Source organism: Chionomys nivalis, chromosome 10 (genome assembly GCF_950005125.1).
Source record: "Chionomys nivalis chromosome 10, mChiNiv1.1, whole genome shotgun sequence".
Classification (NCBI taxonomy): Eukaryota; Metazoa; Chordata; class Mammalia; order Rodentia; family Cricetidae; genus Chionomys; species Chionomys nivalis.
This window is the reverse complement of record NC_080095.1, coordinates 42,249,169-42,275,807: the sequence shown is the minus strand read 5'-3', so window position 1 is coordinate 42,275,807 and position 26,639 is coordinate 42,249,169. Positions and strand designations below refer to the sequence as shown.

Here is a 26,639-nt window from a genome sequence, read left to right as displayed (position 1 = left end):
GGCAGCACCCTTTCATGGTCTCTGCATCAGCTCCTGCCTCCAGGGTTCTGCCTTGACTCCCTTTGATGATGGACTGTGATCTGGAAGCGAAACCCTTTCCTCTCCAAGTTGCTTTAGGTCGTGGTGCTTTATTGCAGTCATAGAAATCATAACAAAGACAGGTATTTTATACAAATATTTCTTAGCATGCACGTGTGTGTGTTTGTGTGTGTGTGTGTGTGAGCGCATGTTTTTGGGATTGGGATTGAATTCAGGGCCTTGTTCCTACTTGGCAAGCACTCTGCCATTGAACTATGTCCCAGACTTCTTTCCACTTTTTATTTTGAAGGAGGGTCTTCTTAAGTTACCGAGTCTGGCCTTGGACAAACTCTGTGGCCCAGGCAAGCCTTGAACTTTTGGATCTTCTTCCTTAGCTGCCTGAGCAGTTGGGATTACAGGCCCAGTGTTTTGACTGTTAGTCTTTGGAGACGTAGATATTCATATCAGAATAATGAGTGTCTTGTATTTATTTATTTATTTATTTATTTATTTATTTATTTATTTATTTATTTTTTGTTCTTGCCAAGGACTAAACGGTATCAGTCTGGCACTGGAGGGACCCAGTCCCTCTCAAGTCCGTCTTCACAGTTCCATTGTTGGGACTGGAGAAGGCATGTGGAAGGCAAATGGTCAGACATCCAAGCGGGAGAGGGCAGAGCAGGCCCAACCTCCTTTGTAGCTGCTAAGATGCTTCTCCATCTTGAGACTGAAGGCAGAGATGGAGGTGAAAACAGGGTACCCATGTGTCTGCCCTGAGACTGCCTCAGCCACATGGGGTTAAAGAAAGGAGGGATGGGCTGGTGTTGATGCGGTGCCTGGGCAGTTATGGGCAGCATGGGTAGACGACTCTGGCTGTGGATGTAAGTGGAGTGGTTATGATTTCATCCTTAGTGTTTTAACTCAGATCTTATTTATTTCCTGTGCTATTGTGTCTTGTTATGTTTCCAGATTGGTCTTGAACTTGTAGGCTCAATTAATTCTTATCTCCTGAGTAACTAGGACTTCAGGCCCATGCCACTGCTCCTGGCTTAGACTCAGATCTTCTCTGACTCCTAAGTCTGTGTTGTATCTCAAGTTGGGGGATAAACAGAGACTCTCCCCTGGAGACACTCTCATTCATTTTGTAGATGAGGTAGACATAAATAGGGTAGTAACAGAAAGTACTTTGAGTGACTTCTTAGGAATGGATGGCATTTTACAGAGCAGGCTTGTTGTCAGCAAGTAGAGGGTATTCACACACACACCAGACACACAGACATACACACACACCACACACACAGACACACCACACACATAGACACACACGGACACACCACACACACATAGACACACACACGGAGACACCACACACATAGACACACACACGGACACACCACACACACACAGACACGCACAGCACACGCAGACACACACACATACCACACACACAGACACACAGACATACACACACACCACACACACAGACACACCACACACACATAGACACATACAGTACATAAACACTCACACACACATACACAATACACACACACACACACACAGAGCTCTTATCTCAAAGAGAATAAGAGACGGTTTATTCTGGAGCCAAGTCTGAGTGACTATGGCCGGGGAAGTTGGAGCTTGCTTACCCCACATTCCAGGTTCCCAGTGAAAGCAGCAGAGAGATAGTTATGGTAAAATGGGGGAAATCTTTCTTGTAGGCCTCAAATGCTATTTGATGACAGTCTTGGCTTTTGGGGGGTTGGAAACTAGAGGTCTGCTAAGTGAGTAATAGATTCCAAGAAGGTTTTAAATCTGTGACTAGCAGGTAAAAACTGCTAGGTCCTGCACAGAGGTGGGCAAGGAATGGCTATTTCAGGGGCTAAAACTAGCCCAAGATAAAGCAAGTAGGCTCCGAATCTGCAACATTCCAACCTCCCCACACCTTTGCCGCGCTAATTCATCAGTCGGACTTGGAGACATGGTGTCTTTCCAGGAATTCTCATTCACAAGGAGGAAGACAAGAAATGCATACGACACAATTAGTTCAGAGAGAGAATATTCAGACAGATTGCAAGGAGATAGTCTTTAGAAACTAGGAAGAAACTTCAAAAGTGAGATAGACAGCAGCATGGTTTTTTCGGGTGGGAGATGGTGATAATGGTTGGTCCTGAGGTTGTTCGTATTTACTTTCAGAGGAAAAGCTGCTGTAATTGGCTGGAGTTATGGCTCAATAGTAGAGCATATGCCTACCATGTCTAAAGCCGGTGTTTAGTCCCCAGCACAAAAACCTAAACCCAAACTAACATAAAACCTTTCTAATAAACCCCCCTAGTTCACGGTGGGTGGAATGGCACTCTGGGGCTCTTTACTGTCCCCGCCCCACCCCCCAGCACCATTTGCCTCCTTGGCCCCATCTCAGAGACGTTTATATGTTGTGGGTCTCCTTCCACAAGGATGTTCATACCAGGAGAGCAGGGACTCCTTTCTTCCCTGGAAGAACTTCAGCATCTGCTGCAGCTTCTGGTTCATAGTAATTAAGAACGGTAGGTAAAACGGACAAAGGAAGAAGCATTAGGAAACAGGTTGCCGCTGAAGCCTGTAACATGACTAAGTAGGTCAGAGAAGTGGGGAGCCAGTGGGTGTCCTTTCACTCAGGACTTCAACTGTGATTTTCTTTAAACATGCTTGCTTTGTAATCAGCATACACTAGGCATTCCCCTCCCAGAAAGACATGCATTTAAGTCTAGTTTTCTTAAAATACGGCCCTCTGACACCTTTTAAAATAGAGAGACATAGTACTCAGCAATGTTTCTTCTCCCCTTCCCATTATGCCTTTTTCTTGGAGATTTCTTTTTCTTAGAGCAAACTGCCTCCTGCTTCAGCCTCCTGAGATCACCCTGTGCCACTGTCAAACCAGGATGTACTTCCTTCTGCTTCCTTCCTGAAACCCAAGCAGCCACCCATGTGTGACAGTGACGGGCAGCTGATGCTGGCCTCCGGGGCTGGAAAAGTTGGAGACAGGCAAGGTCTGCTCTAAAGGTTAGGGGGTGTGATGCGCAGAAATCATGAATTCCAGTCGGAAGAATTAGTGTTTGTTTACAATCCAGAGCAATACTTGTTTGAGATGGTAGTGTTCTGAGTGTTTGTAACCTCTCTAGAAAACAAACAAACACAGTTCAGTGGCTTGTCCTAAACCGGCTAGGGAAGTGCTAATGCAATGCATTTAGATCCCAAACCAAGCAGGAAGCGCCTTGTTTTCCTGTCCTTATATCCTAATGCAAAGGCTGATTTAGCAGCCAGTCAGAAGAGAGAGGATGCTTTCCCGGAAACGGCCACACCAGTTATCGTAGACTACTCTGTTTTGGGAGAAGACACTTGCATTGTCAGTGTGGCAGGAAATTTAGGGCTCGGCTTCTGGGTATGGGGCAGAAGACAACACAGACAATATTAACCAATGTGGGTTCTTTGCAAGGGCAGGGCAGGGCTGTGAAGACCGGTGCAGCCAGGTGGAGCATGCCAGCGTGCTCCTGAAACAGCTCGTGACAAGCAGACATTCGTCACTGGGCTGAGGTGGGAGTTCCCTACCCCCTGTTACTGTGGCATGCAGGGTCTACTGTTCTTTCTGTTCCTTGTCCTCCCTTCCTCTCGCCCCTATCATTCAGGGAGTCAGTCACACAGCCAATGAATGGCTCCTTCCTAGATGCTTAATAATGCTTACATTTCATTGGATAGAAAGATGAATAGAAGACAGTCAAGGAATCCTATGAAGATGGAGTGGAGAGAGGGTCCATCCCACTGGGAGTTTTCACTGAAGAGACCTACTGGAGTTTGGGACTGAGGGGTCTAGGATGGGCCCAGGCCACAGGCATCTCAATATGAACGGAAGGACAGAGTGACAAAGAACAAGGTGTGTATGAGAATACAGCATTCTCCTCCCCCATATAGGTACATCTTGCATTAATGAACTTCATAGTTTACAGGACTCGGGACTGGGAAAATCTGACTTGTAGATGAAGCAACAATTAACACACTTCTATTATGAAAATGAAAGACGACAAGTGACGTCTTGCCTTCCTCAGCTTCACTGGGCAGTGGAGGTAGGAACAACGCAGACCCTGTTCACTGCCCTTGGGCTGCTTTCTGGGATCTACATCTCATTCAGCACAATGTTTGCAAGAGATGACAGTCAGCCCAGAACTCTCAGGCTTCATCCAAAAGCGCCAGACTTAGAGGGGGTTGACCACTGAAACCTAGGTCTACCTGTGGCTCCAGGGAGGCATAGTTAAATGTTTACATGGTTTTATTTATCTTACTTGACAAGGCTGACAAAGAACTCCGCAGATACGTTTCTCCAATACATAGAGTATTTAGCACCACACTAAAGCATATGGTTTCGATTTCAAGTCCCCACTTCTCCCCCTTGGCTTCTTTTATCTTTCAAAAATTTCTGTGTGAAACCCACTCTGCTTGCCTGCCATCTGTGATGTAGCCACCTTCCTCATCTCAATTTAAGATATTTGTTTCTAAGTACCATTTGCAAAAATTTTCCCAATATTCCTTAAGAGAAATGACCAGTAGACTAGCAAATATGTATTTGAAGATGGGCCAGTTCTAGTTGAACATGGTTTCTTGGGAATTCTTGGCTGCGAGTCTCCTGTGGTTGGGATTGGCTCTGTTGTTGAATACATGAAGATGAATTGTGGTTGATAAGGTCAGAATTACAGGTCGCTTTTCAGAGGGACTTGAATGTCACCAATATATGAATAATGGCAGTGATGGTGATGATTCAAGTCTCTCTTGGATGCAGACACCATCTCCTCATCCCAGCCCAAAATACCCCAACTGAACCCAAGTAAAAACCAAACATTCCAAGAAAAACATTAAATACTTCTGAATTATTTGAGGAGTCAGGCATGGTTGGATTCAGGGATATAAGATATGTTAGCAGCTCTCTTGACTGATGACAGTCACTAATATTCTTGTACAGTTCCGAGAACAGTCACCTCCTAGAGAAATATCTTTATCTCAGTCCCAGGGAAGGGCTTTGGTCCCTGTTGTCTAGTTTGGCACACCCTGGCTACAGCAGGCCATACCCCCATCCTCTTCAAGGGAAAAAGTAGAGAAGGCAACCAAAGATTGGAGGGCTTTGGGTAGTGTTAACTGGGCAGAAAGTTATTACAAATGTGCCAGGTGGTGGTAGCACATGGCTTTAATCAGGAGGCAGAGGCAGGCAGATCTATGAATTCAGCCTGGTCTACAGAGTGAGTTCCAGGACAACCAGTGCTGCATAGAGAAACCCTGTCTCGAAAAACATCAAAACGAAAGAATCCTTGAGGGGATTTCAGCTACTGTAAGGGTTCTGAGAATTTTCATAAAAGTTGAAAAACTTCCCAACTGTTGGAAGATATAGCAAAGCACTCATTTAATGGTCAGTCTCAATCCCAGTTCCATTTTCGGTTCTCTCATCTAGTGACGGTGAGAAAATGCAGATTGAGTGCTGGACACAGTGCTGAACCCAGCCTCTGGCTTCTTGGCCACCCTACAAGTGCAACCTGGTCACCACAACCAAGGTATGGTGGGGGGCAGCTCTGTTATTTCTTGCTGTCTTCCTTTCTGACCTGGTGGTGCTGCCCAACATAGGTGCTGGGAACTGAACTTGAGTTCTCTGGAAGAACAAGTGCCCTTAACTTATGAGCCATTCCTCCAGCCCTATGTACTGCATTTAAATTCTTAGGTTGAAGGTATGAACACCCCGGCTTACCTTTTTTTTCCTGATTGACAAACTTTGAAAAATTGTATTTTATAGTGTGTGTGCGCACACATGTGTGCATGTGTGTGAGCGTGTGTGTGCATGCATGTGTGTGTGTGCATGTGCATATGTGTGAGTGTGTGTTACCCTTGCATATCATAATGCATGTGTGGAGGCCAACTTAAGGGAGTCAGTTCTTGTCTTCCTCCTTATGCATTCTGAGATTCAAACTCAGGTTATCAGGCTGGATACTGAGTGCCATGACTTGCTTAGCCTTTTAACACTCCAGGTGGATGACCTTGAACTTCTGATCCTTCTGCCTCTACCTCCAAAGCACTGAATTTACAGGCTTGTGCCATCACACCTGGTTTGTATTTGCTCTTAGAAAAATAAAGAAAACAATGACATCCCAAGGACTAAAGATAATATTTAAAAAAGAAAGGAAGAACAACAACAAAAGAATGCTTTTCTCCCTGGGTCCCCTGGGAAGGTGCCGTCATCTTTACCTCTTAGTCTGCTTCTTCTGAATAAAGACTGGCAAGGCACCTCTGTCCCTCCCATCCCTTCTGCAGTCATCACTCCCTCTTTCATGAGAAGTGAGAAAAAAATAAAATGTTACTTACTTCTGCAGTCCCTTCAGACAGCAACGTGAGAGGTTCTCACTCGCATCCCGCACTTACACACTGCAAGAGGAGTAACAGTGACAGCCTCAGGATCTCAGGTCTCTCATTATCTCGGTCACTAGCTAGGTGAGGTTAGAGTCCAACCTCTGCGGACCTCAGTGCCATTTTCTGATAAAGAAAATGCTTGTTCTTGTTTTTCCAAAAGGGACAATATGTGACACACAGGACTGAATACTAAATATGCAGAGCTCTGTGGACTGTACACTGCCACAGTTTTTCAGTCTGTATTGTACAAAAGCAGCCACAAATCACAAGTAAGCAAGTGAGCATTTATTTATAATTTTTATATAGAGTTCTAAATTTTAATTTCATATAATCTTCATGGGCCATAAAATAAAATAGTCTTCTTTCAACATTTTCCAGACATTTTTAAGATATAAAGCCACAAGCTGGGCAGTGGTGGCACACGTCTTTAGTACCAGCACTCGGGAGGCAGAGGCAGGCTCTCTGTGAGTTCAAGGCCAGCCTTGCCTATAAGAGCTAGTTCCAGGACAGGCTCCAAAGCTACAGAGAAACCTTGTCTCAAAAATCAAACAAAACAAAAAAATGAATAAATAAAGCTACCCTTTGCTTGCAGAACACAGGAAGTGGAACAGCAGGATGAGGTCCCATTAGCTCTCGTTTTATTGACCTTTGTTGGGAGGTCAAGAGTTGGGCATTAATGTGCCAGTCTTTAAACTTTTCTGCCTGATGGGTAGTTCCCAAAAGAAAGGGTCTATTTGTTTCTTGTAGATGAATTAAGATAAGAAAATGAAATTCTTTCTTCTGTTGTTGTTTTTTGTCTTTTTTGAGACAGGATCTCTCTCCGTTGCCCAGGCTGGTTTTGAACTCACAGTCCCGTCTTAGGCTCCCCAGTGCTGGGGCCACAGGCACACACTTCACTAGTTTAGCTAAAGGTGTTGCCTTGCCATTGGCCCTTCTTTAACACTCTCCTTTGGCAGGTCAGAGTTTCTGGCTCACTTTTCCTCTGCCTGAATGACTTATCTCCCCATCTCTGGCTTGGCACCCCCTCCGATGACTCAGTTTTTGTTTTTGCTTACCTGAAAATGTTCTTATTTTTCTTCATTTTTGAGAGAGAGAGTTTTGCTGGATGTAGAATTCTTTAGTGAGATTTTCGCCCCCATCATCTGTCAAATGTCAAGGACTCTACCTGACAGCCTAAGCACAGAATGGTTTTCTTTTTGAGAGAGGGTATTTATCCTGATTGGTGTGTTTAGCCCTCCTGGACTGGGGGTTGGTTTGCTGTTAGCTTGGAGAAGTTCTGTCAGAAGGTCTTATGTGCCTGTCCCTTTCTTCTACATCTCTGACTCAGTGTGCCCACAATGATGATATTCCACAGGTCTGGAGTATTCTATAGTAAACGTTTTTTTTCCTCGCATGGTTTTAGTCTGGGGATTTTCAAGCTCACCAAGTCTTTCTTTTGTGGCCATTTTACTTGTGCAGAGGCTGTAGGAGGCATTCCTCCCTGTTAGGATGGTTGAGACTTCCGTCTTTCCTTTGCAAAGGAGGAAGTCTCTTTATCTTTTCCTTTCCCTTTTATTTTGTTTTCCTTCTCTGAGTTTCAGCTCCTCTGCTTTCATTTTCATTTGGTTTTTCTAAGATCATAGTTAGTGGGGCTGGAGAGATGGCTTAGCAGTTAAAAGAACTTGTTGCTCTTCCAGAGGACCCAACTTCGTTCCTAGCACCCACATCAGGTGACTAATAACTTCCTGTAACACTGACTCCAGGAAACCAATGCTCTTCTGGCCTCAGCAGGCACTCACAAGTGTGCACACACACACACACACACACACACACACACGAGAGAGAGAGAGACAGAGAGACAGAGAGACAGACAGAGACAGACAGAAACAGAGACAGAGTTAAATGTTTAAAATCAGTTATTTAAAACTTCCTGTTAGATGGTGATTTATTTTCCACATTTGTGTCTAGAGAGTCTGATTCTGATGGCTACTGTCTCTTCAGAGTGTGTTCTTCCCTGCCTTTGTGTGTGTGCATGGGTACATGTTCATATATGTGCATGTGCATGCAAGTAGAGACCAGAGGGAATGTCTCCCTCACTCCCCGGGATTGAGATGCACGCATGGAGGATCCGTGGGCTGTGTGGAGAGGATGTCCCCAGGGAAGGCATAGTTCCATTAGGGTCACAAAGGTCAAAGCTAGGGAGGAAGAAGAAGGACATCAGGGGTCTATCACCCTCCTGCTCACGAGAAGAGGTTTGAAGGGGAAGAACCTGTGGAGATGGCAAGTGTGGGGTGGGAATCTGAGACTGCGCTAAGAGGAAACCTGACTTCTGGCAGCATCGACAGGACCCGAGTTCATGGGTCCGATCTGGGTCCTGCTCAGTGGACTTTCCGCTTCTTTACCCTTGTTTCATTCTTAAGAGCTTTGTCTGCCATAGTGAATGCAAAAACAAAGACCAAATCATTTTTTTCCAGCTACTTTGGTAGACTAATTTGTTGAGACTGTTGGGCGGCTGTGCAACTCAGAGAAGATCAAACTCATTTGTGTGTCTTGAGGTGGGACTAGTAATAGTGATGCCAACTTCCCCGGTAAACTTGGATGTAGAACAAAAGGAACATGGATTAGTTGAGTAAACTATCATCATCATCATCATCATCATTGTCATGATAAACATAAAGCTATGTCTAACAACTTATAGACTGTGCATTCTTTGTAAGTTATTTCACTGGAGATCAAGAAAGATATGTTGGAAAGACCCTGGATGTCGGATTCAATTCTGGGATGGGATTTCTAGTCCCTAGTTACTTTGATCTCCCTATGTTATGTTCTCAAGTCTTTCTCACCCTCAGAGTGAGAATGATGCCCTTTGCTTATTTCAGAGGCTTGCTGAACTGCCAAAGAGACCCCAATGGGCAGACAAGCCCAGTGAACTTCATGACAGGGATCAGTTTCTGCCTCAATACAGGGGCATATAAAAGAGCCTCATCTTAGCGTGTCTGCATGACCTGGGATGAGGAGAGGGAGCAGGCAAGTGGGATCTAGGTCAGTGCTTTCCTAACCTGACTGTGAGTCCAAATCTCCCTGGGGCATTGTAGTAAGTCTCCAGGGACTGCCCTCAGCCACTGGATCAGAATTCCTGTAGCATGGGAACCAAGAACATGCTTGTCTACAGCAGTGGTTCTCAACCGTCCTAATGCGACCCTTTTAATACGGTTCTTCATGTTGCGCTGACCCCAACCATAAAATTATTTTCATTTCTACTTCATGACTGTCATTTTTCTACTGTTATGAATCAAAATGTAAATATCTGTGTTTTCGGATGGTCTTAGGTGACCCCGTGAGAGGGTCTTTTGATCCCAGAGGGGTCCCGACCCACAGGTTGAGAAACACTGGTTTAGCTCATCTGCTGGGCTTTTCTGAGGCAACTAGTTTGGTTCAAGTCCTCAGGCCTACTTTTGGGAACTGTTATACTCTAACCAAAGTTCTAGAATGACCAGACAATAATATCCCAGTAAAGCACTAGACGCCTGGCACAGTTCCTGGTACTGGTCTTCAGGAGTTGGGTGCTATCTCCTGGCTTCAAGCTTTTGGGTGTAATTCTCCAAACAAAGAGCTGCCCCGTCATTGGGGCTTACGAACCTTGAGTGTAGAAGAAATGCTAAATGGGCAGACCGTGGTAACAGAAAGTTTTTGTTCTCAGAACTGCTGTTTTCTCAGCCTTTCCTCTTGAGGTTCCTGCCCACTCAGTCACATTAGCGCTGTGTAAACAAGCTTCTACTATGGAGCTAGCATGCGACTTGTCATCTTCCCCCCAGAGGCTCTTAACATTGATCATTTTTTTAAAGCCATTGGTTTCAGGGGGTGGAGGCGAACAATGCATTGATGTAACATGGAGGAGAGGGAATACTGTCAACAGGGTCTTTTGTTCAGTGGCATAAATACTCGGCCTCCTTCCAGCCAGGATTGGATTTCCTTTCTAGCTGACACTTCCCTGAGTTAGGGGCTTAGGGACTGGGTACCAAGAGCAGCGGGCCTGATGTTCCAGGCTTTGTGCGACATTGTCTCGTGACTGGGGGTGTGTCCCTCTTAGTGCTGTACCCCCGTCACCTAAGGAAGTGGTTATTTTTCTGAAGTTGGTTCTGGATGCACTTCAAATATTGGGGAGCTGGCCTGGTAGGGTTTTCCTCCATTCCAATATAGGAGATCTGGGGATTTTACTTGGGTAAACTCTTCTGCTTTCAAATACGACAAAACTCTCATGTATGTGTGACTATGTATGTGTGCACATGCATGTTGAGGCCAGAGGACAGTGTCAGGTGTCTGTTCTTGAACACTGTCCACCTTGTCTTTTGGAGACCATCTCTCCTGTGCCAGTCAGCCCCAGGGATATATGTGTGACTACTGACCCAGCACTATGGCTACAGGCATAGGTCACCAGGCTTGGCTTTTTCACAAGGGCTGTGGGTTTTAAAATCAGGTCCTCCTGCTTGCAAAGCAAGCAGTTTATCAACTGAGCATCTCACCAGTTCACAGTGTTTGTACAATCATCTGTGTCAGGTCGCTTATCTGGCTTCTCTCTGTTCGCCTTCAGAAGTACCCCTGTGGGATGCGTTCCCTCTTCCTAGTAAAGATCTGGTTGTCTGGAGTGATGCTCAAATGCCAAAGCCCAGAGCTCAGAGGCCAGTGCTGAGATGAGACTCCAGGGTGACCCCCAAACCTCTTTGCTTTCCTAGTCCTTTTGCCTTACCACTTGGCTCGGCAGGTTGTGTGCAGGTGTGTGTGTGTGTGTGCACGCGCATGTGTGTGCATACTGAGTTAGAGAACACCCTGCCCAGCACTATCATGAAATGGAGAAAAATAGTCTTACTCATAAGTACTTATGATGACCGACATGGAATGTTCTGGAAAAGTCTTTGAAGGACAGGAGATCATAAATTCTGAGGTTCTATAGCCCAGTGGGAAGGAACTGTGAGGATGCTGATTTTTAAAAACCACTGAGGTCTGAAGTTGAAGGCCTGAGATGGTTCACTAGTTGCCAAGCCTGGGGAATTCAGGCTTTCCGGTTCAGAAGGCTTTCCGCTATGCTATGTGGACGGTGGTTTGTAATGGACAAAGAAGCACAGACAGAGAGGGGGGAAGGAACTTGCCCTGGGTAGCACAGCTATTAGAAACTGTTCTGTGTGACGGCAGAGGTTGTCCTGTAGTCTCTGTGGAGACTGGAATGCATTGTCTCATCTGAGCCCATGGTCAGTTGTTCTCTTGTTCACCGTGGGGTACGATGGGGAAATATTACTAGGATGCTTGCGTGCTGCAGAAATGAAGTCATATTTTCAGATGTTTATATAGTATTATAATGAAAGTCTCTGGATTTTTCGGCTATTTCCTTTCATATATACACATATGCACATAAGATGAAGAAAAAAATCTATTTTTTCTACAAAATTATAACATCCTGTAGAGTGAGAGAATTCAGTTGAAAAAGGATTTTAGGAGCTATTTTCACCCTCTGGAACCCACATAAGGAGATCGGGCAAGGTAACATGTGTGGGCATGGTAACATACATGGACATGGTAACATGCATGTGATTCCAGCGCTGGGAAGGCAGAGGCAGGAGGATCCCTGGGGCTTGCTGGCCACCAGTCTTGCCTACTCAGTGAGTTCTAGGCCAGTGAAGACTCCATCTCAGAAAAAACTGGAGTGACGCACCAGGTTGTCCTTTGATCTCTACGTGCGTGTATGTCTGCACACATATGTGCACCCATGTCCACACAAGCCACACAGACACTCAACATTCCCATTCATTTCATTTCCATTGTCTCCACTGAAAAGAAAAACAACACTGTAAGCATTGGGATGAATGAAGGTCTTGTCCCCGTACCTCCGCATTGCCGCCAGTGAGTCCATTGATAAAGTCCTTGCCCACACAGCTCTCTCTGACTTTTGACATATGAACGAGCAGGGAGCTGTATCACTCTTTCAGAATTGATTCATTCTAGACCTAGAAAAATCAGACATCTTGTCTGAGTTTCAGAACTAGTTGAGAGAATAGCCCAAAATAGAAGCTTTTCTCGTGAGTACTAGGTTCACTAAATTTTTACCCTCTGTTTGACCTTTACTCAACAGCTTCCAGCTCCTGGAACATCAGCCTGTCTGAGCTCACAGAGACATTTCTGTGGTGGTGGTGGTGGTGGTGGTGGTGTGTGTGTGTTGGGGGAGTCTGGACAAAGACCTTAGTTTTTAGGTCATTGCCAGCTTTCCAATTCTGACACCACTTTCTAGGTGGAAGAGAACGGGCTCATTAAAATGTGTTCGTTTTTAAAAGAAAGCAATGCAAACCCTACAGGGCTCCACTCTATGGATAAATGAGGTCACATGGCGTGTCCCAGGGTCTCTTTCTCATGCCCTGTCATGTTCTATATTAAGGTAGAGGAGCAGGCAAGCAAGCGAGTGTTCCAAACGAAGCAGTGTGCTCACTGTAAAAGTCACTGATGAGAATAAAAACCTGGGTTTCCCCGTAGCACGCTATTCATAGCCATCCCGCCACAACCACGAGTGATAGAATAGGGCGAACCTCTGCAGTCTTTCATCCGGTCTGGCTTGAGAGCACACCCAAGTCAAACATGTGGAGTAAGCCTCCGCTCTGCAGCGGGTAGTTTTGGGCAATAACGTTCTTAGCATAAATTACTGTTTCTTGTCTCTTCTTCTTCCACCCTAATTGTTTTTATAGAATGACCTTTGGTGCCAGTCAGTGTAGTTTATGGTAGGATCTTTCTCCAGTTTTTCTCTTGAACCGAATGGCCTTTTAAGTATGGTATTTATCCAAGTTTCTTTGACGAAAAGCCCATGAAATTTGTGCAGATAGCCCTGGCAGGCTCTTAGATTAGGGATAACATTTAGAAAGGGCTTCTCTGGCTTTGCGCCGTATTCTCCCACTCCGGCTCACCTGTGAGAGCTCCGTGGGTTCACCCTCCGAGGTGGGCGGGACGTGGAGAAAGGTCCTGGGTTATGAGAAGGGGACCCAGTCAGCTATCCGGGTGCTCAGGCTCACGCAGCAAGTGCAGTGTCGCACCGAGAACCGAGCTCATCTTGTCACTCCCAAGTCTTACGTCACTGTCTTACTGCAGTTTTCACAGGCGTTCGAAAAGGTTGAATTAAAAACATTCACTTTTCCTTAAGCCAGGTGAAATTCATATAACGTAAAAGTACTCCTCTTCAAATGTGAGATGTGGTAGCATTTAGTCATTCATTGTAATCCACAATCCAAAGGAGACCCCATGTTTGAAAAAAAAATGCCATTCCCATTTCACCCTAATGCTAGCAGCCACCAGAATTTACTTATTCTGGATACTTTAGATAAATGGAGTTATGCAAAAACATGATTTTTTTCCTGACCAGCTGCTTTCGGATAGCAGATTTTTTTTATGCTTCAGCTACATTGTAGCATATATCAGAACTTATTCCTTTTTATGAATGAATAATGTTTCATTCATGCATTCTACTTATTGGTTAGTGTCACTAAGACTGCTGTGAATATTTTAGTAGCAGTATTTGAATATCTGTTTTCAGTCTTGGGGTACATGCATAGAAGTGGAATTGCTAGGTCACATGTTAATTCTGTATTTGACTTCTGAAGATTACTGAACTGTTTCTGCTGTGACTGTACCATGTGACATTCCCCCCAGCCACCTAGAGGGCTCTTGTTTGCTCATTTCATTGTCAACACTTTCTTCTTGGGTTTTATTGTTTTTCTTTTGTTTGTTTATTCTTTTTGAAACAGAGTTTCTCTGTGTAGCCTTGGCTGTTCTGACACTTGCTCTGTAGACTGAGCTGACCTCGAACTCAGAGATCTGTCTACTTCTGCCTCCTGGATTAAAAGTATGCACCACCACACCTGGCTAACACTTGTTGTTGAATTTTTATTTTTACTTATTACTATAATTGGAGTGGCTATAAAGTGGTACCTTCTTGGGGTCTTGATTTGCATTTCTGTAATGAAATATCCATATATTACTGTATAGGAACTAACCAGGAAGTGATCTTTGTTAAAGCAAAATTGACATCAAACTGATTGACTTCATCTCTTGCCAGGAGATTAAGATTGGCATATGTCCTCTCTTAGAGTATGTGACTCTGGAAAGGACCTTTTACTTTGAGGCTAGAGACTGTCCAGTATATCTGATAAAGGACCCTTAATTGTCATTCAATGCTTTCTTTAAAACAAAACAAGTTCATTCTTGACTTAATGGTTTGTTCATTTATTTTTGCAGTGTGAGAGAAGACACTCAGGATGGCTCAGGGATCCGGGGACCAGAGAGCAGTGGGAATTGCTGATCCAGAAGAGAGTTCTCCCAACATGATTGTCTACTGCAAAGTAAGATGCTCAGAGAGTCACTGGGCATGCTGCCTCCGTGCGTCTGTTGTCTGTGAGCATTGATAGCGTGAGATCGGTGGTATCTGCCCAAAGTGCTCTTAGGATAAAGAAGGGTTGTCTTCTCATTGTTTGATTCTGAAGTTCAAGGAAGTCACGTTTTCTCAAACTCAAAAACTTGGTATTGAGCACTTGAAATATTTCATATCGTTTAGTCTTGTGTAAGTCCCCAGGTTGCTAAAACAATGCAGCCGAGAGTTTCTATTCCTTTGGCGGCCTTCATAGTACAGTGGGGATCTAACTGAAAGGGTTTTTGAACTCATGGTATACGCAAGGATGACCCAGATGCCGGTGTGAGATGCAGAGGCGTTAAAGTTGGTAGGAAACATGAGAGACCCATAGAGTGCTCTCTACCATCTGAGGAGGAAGTTAGTTTTCCCAGCTACAGGTCGAGGAGTCCTTGTGGAGGAGAAGTTTAAAAGGACTCAGTTTTAAAGGACATACAGGATTGTCACATGAGAAAAGCAGAGGGGAAAGACACACCAGATAACAAGATCCCGGTAAAGGCACAAAGCTGGGAAACGGAACAGCCACTGGATCTGATCACGAATGGCAGGGAGCAAAGAGAGATAAGATTGGGACCAGAGAGATAGATGCAGCCAGATCGAAGAGTATTTATTATAGCAGTTTAATCTTGAAAACATTGTGTACTGAGAGTTGTAAAATCAATCTCTGTTTGGGATTCAGGGTTTTCCACAGTGAGTCCAAAGGTACCAAGGTGGAGGATACAGATGTCCTGGGAGTATTTCTGCATCTGTAGAGGACGAGGAGGATGTGCTTCTGGCCAGCAAAGTGACCTTCAGAACAGAGAGGGGCCAGTAAGATGGAGTAAAATCTAAGTTATAAATAGCTTGAAAACTGAGCAGTCGTGGGATGAAGAGACATGTGGAGGGTCAGAGATGACTAGGTTGTGAACCTTGTATCCCGGGAAAACGTTGCTACTGTCCATTCTGATTGGGACATTTAGAAGAGAAACACACTTTAAAGGAAGGAGATCTGGCCTGTAAGTTTATTTGTATGCGTGTTAAATTTAAGGTACCAATTACTTTGTTTCTTTATGAAAACTTAAGCTACCCAGCATTATATATCAATAAGGAAATGCGGTGATTGTTTACTCATCCCACTAAATACTTGAGTTGTCCGCTGGGATCTGGGCCTGCTGTCACTCTGTATTTGGTCTGTGCTAATCAGAGGGACAGTGTTGAACTAGACATTCCTGGGTGATTAATAAGGTGAAGTGCATGTGTGTGTGTGTGGAAAAACAGAACTCTTATAGTACTCTTTCTTTGGGTTAAAATTCTATAATTCTTTGTTTCTCGGGAGAATATTGGGAGAGCCTATCTCTAATAAAAATAACTATTAAATTATAAATAATATAAAATTCATTAAAGAGCCAAGAGGTGATTGGTTGTTGTTACCCTTTCTACCCCAGGCAGGAGGACCCAGGGCCAGGAGAACAGGAACATGGCTTTGGAGTTGGGCTTGGATTATAAGTCTGTCCTACAGAAAGGAGGTTGTTGTAAAAATCCATTTCAATGAACTGAGACATTTTTGTTCACTGTGGTCCATACTGTGGCCCTTAATAAGTATTTATTTCTCTTTAATTTTTAGGTCTGATAGGGATAGTGACACTTGGAGAAAGGATGAATTATAAGATATATAAATGCTTGCATTGTTAATAAGTTGAACACAGTCAGTTGCTGCAGTGAGTTGCCTTTGAATACAGAAGAAAATAATACAAGGATTATTGAGGGGGCTATTTTAAAGGATTTGTTCATTTTTTATTTTGTATGTATAACTGTTTTTGCCTGAATGTATGTATGTACACCCCATATACGCCTGGTATCCAAGGAGCCACCATGTGGGTGCTGGGAATCAAACCCAGGTCCTCTGGGAGGGCAGCCAGTACTCCTAATGGCTGAGCTGTCTCTTCAGCCACAGTCCACAGATTATTTAAGGTCAACAAGGACCGTGAAATGATGCCCACCTGAATGTCATCCACTAAAATGGTATTTTTAAAGTTCAAAACTAGCTACAGGTTTGTAATAAGTTTTATTTTTGCTTCGTTTGTGGGAGCAGGGGTCTCTTCTGTTACCTAAAAACAAAGAAATACTTGTAGTTCTGTAGAGCAAGGGCGACCAGGAAAGGAGTAAATCTTGCTCGTGACTCATCCCATGAGGAGTATACGTACGTTCACATAGACACTGCGTTAAGGCTCTAAGATGCTTAGCTGAATCCGTTCAGTCTCTTAAGGAGAAAGAATGCTTATTGTCCAGGCTGAGCCCCTATCTGGAACCACCTTAAACTTATCCTAACTTGACTTTACTCAAACCCTGGCTGTGCTTGACCCTTCCCATAATCACAGTGTTCTGCTTCCAAGGCTACAGGCTACTGTTTGGTTACAACCAAGAGCTTGGCAACTGGGAAATGTTGTCAATAAAGGGTGGATGGATCTAGGAGCTAAGGTCAAATCAGACCCTTCCATAGGACTCCACTTGTGCGACTGTTTTATCAAGGTTGTAGCTACATATTTAGACCTTTTCTCGGGTGTCTACAACAGAAATTTTCTTTCCTTATTTGGTGGTTCCTCTTGGCACAGACATTCTCGGTGTGAGACTTTTGCTTAGACGATGTTGTGTTGATCCATATGACAACAGAGAGACTCTGGGTAAACTTCCGAGGAACAGGCAAGACAAGAACATCCACAATATGGTGTGAATTTTGACTTTCTTATTTCTGACTGACACGTAATAATTGTGCAAATCCAAGACAACACCACATCGTTTCTGAGTTTATGCACACAGCTCAGTCATTAGCATACCCTTCGTCCCAGGCATTTACTGTTTCTTTGCAGTGAAACATTCAAAACCTTCCCTTCCAGCTCTTGGGAGCGTTCAGGACATAGCTCCAACTTTGGTGTTGTGGCTCGCAGACCCGGTGTAGGAAGATCCTGACACATGAGTAAGCTCACACCTTTTAGAACACACTTCATTTTCTTTTCACCGTTCCTTGTCATTAGCTGTGAGAAGCTGTACTTCCCCCAAGGCATGATTTATTTATTGACTTGAACTGTCTTTCTCATTTGGTTTTTCATCTTTCATATTCACATTTTGGATCAGAGGTGTGTATGAAAAATGTATTGGTCACATTAAAGGTCTATTTAAAAGAATACTTTAATCATTCATTAAGACACCCAGGGTTTCTTTATATCCCTGAAGCCTTACGGTTCTGGGTCACTGAACTGCCCAGTGTAGTGATGATCCTGGAGACTAGCTGGCTGTCAAATTGTCTAGGGGTGCTTTATAAAATACACCAGCCTTCAAATAGTGTCCAAAGAAGATCCTCTGGACACCTTACTTCAGTAAGTCTGGGATGGGTACTTGGGATATAAATTTTAAAATGATCTCAGGAGAACTTGGTTCTCAACTAAAGCAGAAAAGCATTTATTTGGTGCTTGTTTCCCATCACCCTTCCACCCCATCATTATGTAGATATATTATGTGTTGCAAAATCATGGTAAAATTGGTGTTAAAATTTAGTTTAAATTTTCTTTTTATATTTATATATTTTTAAGTGTGTGCATGTGCGCAACTTAGGTTTCTACTCTTGTGATAAAACACCATGACTGAAAGCAGCCTGGCAAGGAAAGGGTTTATTTTGCTTGCTCTTCCATATAATTTTTTATCATTGAAGGAAGTCAGGACAGGAACTCACACAGTACAGGAACCTGGAGGTAGGAATGGATATAGAGGCCATGGAGGGTGCTGCTGCTTGGATTGCTCCTTACGGCTTGCTCAGACTGCTTTTGCATAGAATCCATGACCACCAGCCCAGGGGTAGACCTACCCATGGGGTTCTGGGTCCTCCCACATCAGTGTAGCCATTTTCTCAGTCGAGGTTCCCTCATGTCATTGTCTCTAGCTTTTGTCAAACTGAGATTAAAAACCAGCTAGTACAGTGTGTGTGTGTTGCACACGTGAGTGCACATGTGAGAGTATGTGCATGTATGCCATGGTACATAGTGGAAGCCAGGAGACAGCTTGTGGGAGCTGGGTCTCTCTTTCTACACTCTGAGTTGCAGGGATCGAAGGTAGGCCTTCAGCATTGGAGACAAGTGTACCTACCTACTAAGCCACCTTGCTTTAAATTGGCTTTTTAAATTTCATAAATCTCTGTGGATCCCTCAAGCTGAAGAAGAACCAACCACTTGCCTTATTGTCTGGCATTTAATGGCAGTGGTGTATAAATTAGTAGTTCGCCATGGCTTAAGTAGCACCCTTCCATGGTCTCGGCCTCAGTTCCTGCATCCAGGTTCTGCCCTACTTGAGTTCCTGTCTTTATTTCCTTCTGTGATAGACTATGATGTGGAAGTGTCGGTCAAACCCTTTCCTCCCCAACTTTCTTTTGGTCATGGTGTTTCATCACAGTAATAGAAATCCCAGCTAGTACAGTCGTCAGCATCCTTAAACAGAAAAACCAAAGGTACCACAAGGCTGCGAAACTTGCTTGTGGTTCCCAGACAATTTCCCAGTGAAGCCATGAGTGTGTTCATGATCCCACTGTGTCCATCGTGGTACCTAGCAGTGCTACCATGCTCAAAGCCCCATATGTAATCACCACGTTGCTGGAGCTCAGTAGCCATCAGTGAGGTTTAACAGTGAATGTCACAAGGCAGGTCTCTGGCTTCCATGCTCATGTCAGGGACTTGACATGGCTCCTGCTGAAGCTTCCTTCTGAGGCTTGTGTGTTCGTGCGACTCTGGAAAGAATTTCTGACATGCTTGTTTCCTTTATAATGATCTTTTATTGAGAGAGAGTGGATTGCTCTTTGATTTTGCCTGATTTTTCTCTGAGTGTTGTTAACAGATAAATGTCTAACTAGACTGGTATAAATGTCTAACTAACTTGATTTGGTGGAACTCTGTGTTCCTCCATGGTAGGTGGGCAGGGAAAACTGTGGCTCAGCATGACCTGGTCTTAAGTCAGGAGCGCAGCGAGATGGAAGGTGCCACAGAATGCATAGAGATACAGTGGCTGGTCCAGTCTTCCTTCTTATTGTGGGGAACTTCATATTTTTTATTTAATTTCTCAATTTATCACACTTTCTCCCTTCCCTTCCAGCTACAAAATACTTTATAGTACAAAAAGAATATGACCAATGTCCATGTAAGATATAAAGAAGAAAATATGAATTCTATGCGTCGAAACTAGCCTAATAAAGAACAATTCTTAGGGTTCATTTTAAGAGAGTTAGTCTACATAATGTAAAAGATGTTTTTGTGGTCTTTTCAAGGTTTAATTCTCTAAATTTTGAACTTTTAAAATACAGCATCTTCTACCAAAACTGTATGCACATGTAAAGGTCTTTTATACATGTCTGGGAACATTTTATACGGTCATAGGTAAATCTAAGTTGGATTGAGATTAAACGAAATTTTATCAGGTGTTAGAAAAAAATAGTTGTGATAATTTAACATTGAGTAGTAGAAGTTAGATAAGATAACTTCTTGGACTGCCCTTGATGCTATAGCACATGAGTGTCGAAGAAAGACTCGGGAGTTCAAGGCTATCCGTGGCTATATGGCAAGTTTAAGGCCATCCTACATGAGACCCTGTCTCCAAATCAAGCAAACAAATTGAAAAAAGTGTGTGTGTGTGTGTGTGTGTGTGACAACCTGCTTCTTCAAGCTTGTTATGGCATGACATTCATATAATTATTTCAAATTATAATTGTATGCTATAGAAATAGAGGAATGGTTTTTACAATAGCAATCCCGTCAGTAATGCAGAGTCTCATGAATGAATTAGAGCTTCCAGAGGAAGCATTATCCCTGACAGCTGCCTTCCCTTGTTGGTTCCTACGTACTGACTCCTTTTCTGCTAGTGTGAGGCCCGTGATGCTGTGACACCATGACACTGTGATGCTGTGATGTACGTGATGCTGTGACACCTGTGATGCCTGTGTTGCTGTGACACCCGTGATGTTGTGATACCTGTGATGCCCGTGATGCTGTGATGCCCATGATGCTGTGATACCCATGTTGCTGTGATACCCGCTACGATGCTTGTGATGCTGCGATGCTTGTAAATCACAAGTATGTTGCTGTGATGCCTGTGTTGCTGTGATACCCGTGATGCTGTGATACCCATGATGCTTCAATGCCCGTGAATCCCATGTTGCTGTGATACCCATGTTGCTGTGGTGCCTATGTTGCTGTGATACCTATGATGCTGTGATGCTTGTGATGCTAATGTTGTGATATTTGTGATGCTGTGATACCTGTGATGCTGTGATAGCGTGATGCTGTGATGCCTATGTTGCTGTGATACAATGATGCTGTGATACCGTGATGCTATGATATTATGATATCCATGATGCTGTGATGCTTGTGATTCTTGTGATGCCCATGATGCTGATGCTGTCATACCCATAATGCTGTGATACCCTGTAGTCACTTTCCCATGTCATCAAGGACCCTTGACATCCTGGGGCAGAGGCCGGTGTAGGAACATTTCCTGAGAATAAATATGCTGCTATTTTAGTCTTATAGCTAGTGGTATGCAACAAGAAGGGCAAAATATAGCTTGAAAGCGGCAGAGCTTTGGAGAGACCTAGGAGCAGGATATTGTCTTGAAGTTCAAAGAAGGTTGCGGCAGAAGCAGGGTAGCAAGGAGGCTGCAGTCCCACACATCCTGGAGATGAAGGCTCGATGAGATTAGAAACCATTTAATCAGCAAATGTGTATCGATTATTATTCGTGGGCCAGACCCTGTTAGATGCTAGAAATTCAGGATGAGGGCAGAGGCCTGAATAAACCTGTAAACCAATGCAAGAGGCAGGGGGATGGTGAGCAGCTAGTCAGGTCTGTGCTGGTTAGAGGTAAGCCAAGGAAGGGGGAGGGAGGACATAATAGCGTCCACAGGAGACAAAAGACGACCAGAGGACTTGGCACGTGTCTTCACTTGTGAAAGATGAACAGGGATTAGGTTGGTGAAAAGGGACAAAAAATTGAGAGGAAAGGATGAGTCACATGCCAAGTTATTACACTCTAAAAACTTCAAGAGGCTCTCTCTGTGGATCTAGGTTTCTACAGTGAGGGCCTGAGACGTAAAGCCAGATTCTGAACAATCTACCGCGTTATCTCAGGAGGTTAGCATTGTCCTTTGTGTTTCTGCACCCACATTCTATGCGTCTGCGTACTTCCTCTACAGCCCCAATCCAAATAAATAATAAATAAATACATACTTTCATATTTGCATCCATTTATTTTTTGTAGCTTTTCTTGCTTAAAAAAAATCTACAAAGTTAACCCAGTCAAAATTTTTAAGGCAGTTAAATCAGAATATTTAAAACGAATTCATCTTTGGTCCTGAACACTTAAGGGTTTGCTTTCTTTCATTCTTTTGCTTTTTTCCTCCACAGTGAACAAAATCTCCAATGACTAACTTCAGAGAGTGTTTGGAGTAACTCACTTAATAGTTCAAAACAAGACTGTTTTCAGTTTTTTTTTTTTTTTTTTTTTTTTTTTTTATTTGTTGCTTTTAGGGTGGGAAGCCATTCAGCTTTCCTTCCCTCCCTGGTGTAGGCTTGCTGGAAGAGCCTCCTCCCATCACATTACCATGGCTGGCAGGAGCAAGGCAGGCAAGCAAGTGCCAGGCTCATGGTGTCCCATCAGATGAAAGGGATGGGTTTCGCGTAGGGGACAGCTCAGTGTCGTTTAATAGGACGTGTCGCCACGGGTAGAATTCTCTAATCTGAGAAGCCTTCAGTGCGCTCAAGCCTCCATTTCATCTTTCCATATCCTCTCCGCGTTTTCCTTCAAACAGTCTGAGATTCTGCTTTCTGGCTGGCGGTTTATCTTGCTGTTGACAGTCCTTTGCGGTGTTCTTGTATGCGATGGGGTCCTTGAATGGCCGTCAATCCCCTACTGGCACGGTTTTGAATAAGGAAAGTTTAAAATGGATAGGCGTGTGTGAAATGAAAATAAATGTCTAAAATCGTGGGCACCGAAGAGGGTTCTTTTGAAAGACCATCAGCGTGCCAGCGGGTCAAAACAGAAGACCCACAAAGCTTTTAGAGGGAGCATTCTAAATTCTAGACGTGTGTTCCAGGGACGGGAGGGTAAACACGCACACAGATAGAGTCATCCCAGCCCTCAGAGATTACCGATAGTTCTGGAAAGTGACAGCCACAGACTGGAAAGGGATCCATATCCATTGAAAAGAAACGGTTAAATGAGAGCGTGGGCCCAGGGTCCTATTGTGGTGGGGCCGCAGTAGGATTTCTGCTCGGGTTGAAGCTAATCTTTGCCTTAAAAGAATGGGGGCTTCTCATCTCCTGGGACAGGACCGGGGTGCATATTCTTATTTGGGAAACTTCTAAGACTTTTAGGCTTTTCCATATAATTTTCATTGTATTTGTAGAATGAATGTTCTCAGCAATCTTCTTTCTGGTTGTCCTCTCATTTCCTGCATGGTTCTTACAGCATGGATGTCACTGTTCGCGGCAGAGCCCACCTTTAGGGTTTCCTCAGGAAAATGGCGATAAATGCTCTTGGGTCTTGTTTGTCTAAGACCTGTTTGGTTCATACTCAGGTTTGAAGACTGTTCTAGATTCTAGGCCATCGGCTCTTTCTTTCCATACCTTGGCCCCCGTCATTATCTTGTGGCTCCCATAAGATCTGTTGGCAAGTAGCTGCTATTGTTCCTCTTCTGAGGGTAATCTATTCTTCCCTCACTTTGGCTGTTTTTAGGATTATTTTCACTTTGTTTTTTTTTTAAGTAATTATATTTGAAATTGTGATTTTTTTTGTATCTGTGTGTCATATTTTCCTGTGTGTAGACACATGTATGTATGTGTATATGTATTGGGGGGTGGGCATCTTTCTTGATTCTTCATTTGCTTTTTTCTAAGGCAGGATCTCTTGCTGAGTGTGAAGTTCATTGATTTGGCCAGCTCTGGTCCAGCTCTCTTACCTACCCTTCCCGAGTGCTGGGACGATAGGTGGCTGGCTGCCATGCCTACATTTTTATGTGGGTCCTGGGGATCTGAACTCTGGTCCTCATGCTGATGCTATTTATCCACTGAACCATCTTCCCAACCCCAGTGATGTTTGTTTTTCATTTTACTTCTCCTGGGGCTTATGGCTCATGGCTTTATTTGGTGCTTGAAAATTTCTTGACCACAAATTCTAAATATTGATTTCTCTTTTTTGCCTTGCTGGGACACTGTTTATATGTTAAGATTTTTTTCCTCAGAGCTTTGAATTTTTTTTACAGTCATTGATATAGTTTTAATTAATTCATTTTTGTGAGTTTTAATGTAGATGTTCCTTTTGTATAAAATTTAAGTATTTTATTTATTCTTTGAAATTTTATATAATTTATTTTGATCATGGTTTTTCCCCTTCTCTAACTTCTTCCAAATTTGCTCCCACCTCCCTACCCACTAACTTCATGTTCCTTTTCTCTTAAAATGAAGAACAAAACCAAAAACAACCAGTCCGATTTGTTTTGGCCAACTACTCCTGAGCATAGGACCTGCCATGGAGAGGGGTTGACATGCCCAGTGTTACTCCACAGGAAATTGATTTTTCCCTCTCCTGGTGAATGACTTCTTGGTGAGGGGTGGAGCTTCGTGCCTACTTCTCCTCTGTGCTCAGATTCCATCTGGCTTGAGCGTGTGTAGATCGTGTGCATGCTGCCACGGTCTCCGGGAGCTCGCATGCGCATCAAGTCCTGTTGTGAAAATATTGCTTCCTCGAAGCCATTCAACCCCTCTGGTCTTAAAATCTTTCTCCCCTTTTATTGAAAATATTTTTTCTTCTTACATAATAGATTCTGATTATGGTTTCCCTTCTTCTGTTCCTCCCTATATATCTCCCAAGGTTTGTGTTTTCATAGATCTGCATAGATTTATTCATTTCCTCTTTAAGAACCGCTATCATTTTCATAAAGGCTTTTATAAAAGTCTTTTTCTTGGGCTTCGTCTATGTGGCAATGTCCAGGGCCTGCTGTGGTAGGGTTGTTGGGATTTAATAGAGACATTGTCCTGGCTGTTATTGATTGTGTGTTATTGATTGGTGGCTCTCTAGGCATCTGGGTTTGAGAATATTATAATTCCAGGTGCTGATATCTAATCCTGCCTGTGTTCTGTTCCTTGGTGTCTGTTGCCATCTCTGTTTCATAAGAGGATGTTGTGACTGTGTGCTGCCTGGTAGGACATTCTTCTGATGTCCTGATAGGTATTGCCCCCAGGAGTGGGAGGCAGGGGAAGCTCCGGGTGTGTATTTCTAGGTAATTGGGAACTGATACTTAGGAATAGGGATGAGTTAGGAAAGGGGGTCTGAGGAGGTGCACAGGAAGGAAGGAAAGCAGGGTGCATCACCAAGATCTGCTTAGTCTCCTGACGATGGGTACAGGGAGTGAGAAGAGGCCACAGTAGAAGGTCTGCTTCGGATCTGAGTATGAGACTGGGGACTGGACTTGGAGGAATGGAGCAGGAGGTGAAGATCTGCAGTTAGGCCACCTTCCCTGGCAGGAGTTCTGTGGGTTTCTAGAAAATGCCTGCTGGGGCTGCGGGCTGGGATAAAACAATGAGGGGGACTGGGAGGGGAAGATCTGTGTGATCCTCTGGAGGTGGGATGGAGAGGAAGGCTGGGGAAGGCTGCAGCAGGTGGTTGCTACAGAGCTGGGCATGAGATAGGGGCTTAGACTTGAGCTGAGGTAGAAGTGAAGGCTTGAAATTAGCCCTGCCTGCTTCCTGGGCTGGAGCGGCCTGAGGGTTCCCAGGGAGTGTCTGTTGGATTTGGGGTCTGGGATAAAGCAATGAGCTGGGGGAGGGAAGCTAGGAGGGGAAGATCTGTGTGACCCGCTGTAGATGGCGCAGGGGGTGTGGAAGATGAGAGCTGAAGCAGGTGGCCTGCTACAGAGCTGGGGCTGAGACTGGGGGATTAATTTTGGAGGAGCCAAGAGCGAAGTAGAGATCTGCAGTAAGCCTGCCCACTTCCTTGGCTGGAATGGCCTGCGGGTCAGTGTGGACATTTTCTGAGGGCCTGTCCTTCCAGTCAATAATTCATCAGATTTGATGATCACCCCCCTTCATTCCTAATTACAGCTTTAGTCATTTTTTGTCACTTGAATATTTTCATTTAATTCATTTTCCTGCCATTATTTTTGGTCAATGAACTCCTTAAGCATACAAATCACAGTATATTAAGTTTTGAATTTGCTGTTTTAAAATCTTTGAAAATGTCTGTTTCCACTATTTCTTCTTCTTCTTCTTCTTCTTCTTCTTCTTCTTCTTCTTCTTCTTCTTCTTCTTCTTCTTCTTCTTCTTCCTCTTCCTCTTCCTCTTCCTCCTCCTCCTCCTCCTCTTCCTCCTCCTCCTCCTCCTCCTCCTCCTCCTCCTCCTCCTCCTCCTCCCCCTCCTTTTCCCCACATGTTTCTAGTTGGTCTTTCTTCAGTGCTGACATTGCTTATACAACTGACCTTAGAGAGAGAAAACTGAAAACCTGTGGGACAGCGCAGTGGGTGCAGGTGGCCCCTGCAAAGCCGACAGCCCGAGTTTGATCCCTTGGATTTACATGGTAGAATCAGATTATTCTGGAAAGTGTCTCTTGATTTCTACACATGTGCCATGGCACACACGCACCTGCATGTGTACCTGCATATACACATAGTCACGCACATAAATGAACAAGTAAATAAATAAAATTTAAAAATGAAAGAAATTGTTTAAAGCTCTACAGGAATGTCATTTTTACTCCCAAAGAATTTAATGGTGTGTGTGTGT

At 43.9% G+C, this 26,639-nt stretch overlaps 1 protein-coding gene across 6 annotated transcripts in view; it reads left to right on the top strand.

Moving 5' to 3' along the window:
- The window catches only part of Rgs6 (regulator of G protein signaling 6), a 523,367-nt gene that overhangs the window by 6,315 nt on the left and 490,413 nt on the right, over window positions 1-26,639 (top strand). For all 6 annotated transcript variants that reach the window (XR_009057823.1, XM_057782284.1, XM_057782282.1 and 3 more), the window contains exon 2: window positions 14,686-14,789. Coding sequence is in view for 5 of the 6 variants with exons in the window: in XM_057782284.1 (XP_057638267.1) it covers window positions 14,706-14,789 (84 nt within the window). In the remaining variant the exon portion in view is untranslated. The remainder of the gene's footprint in view (window positions 1-14,685; window positions 14,790-26,639) is intronic.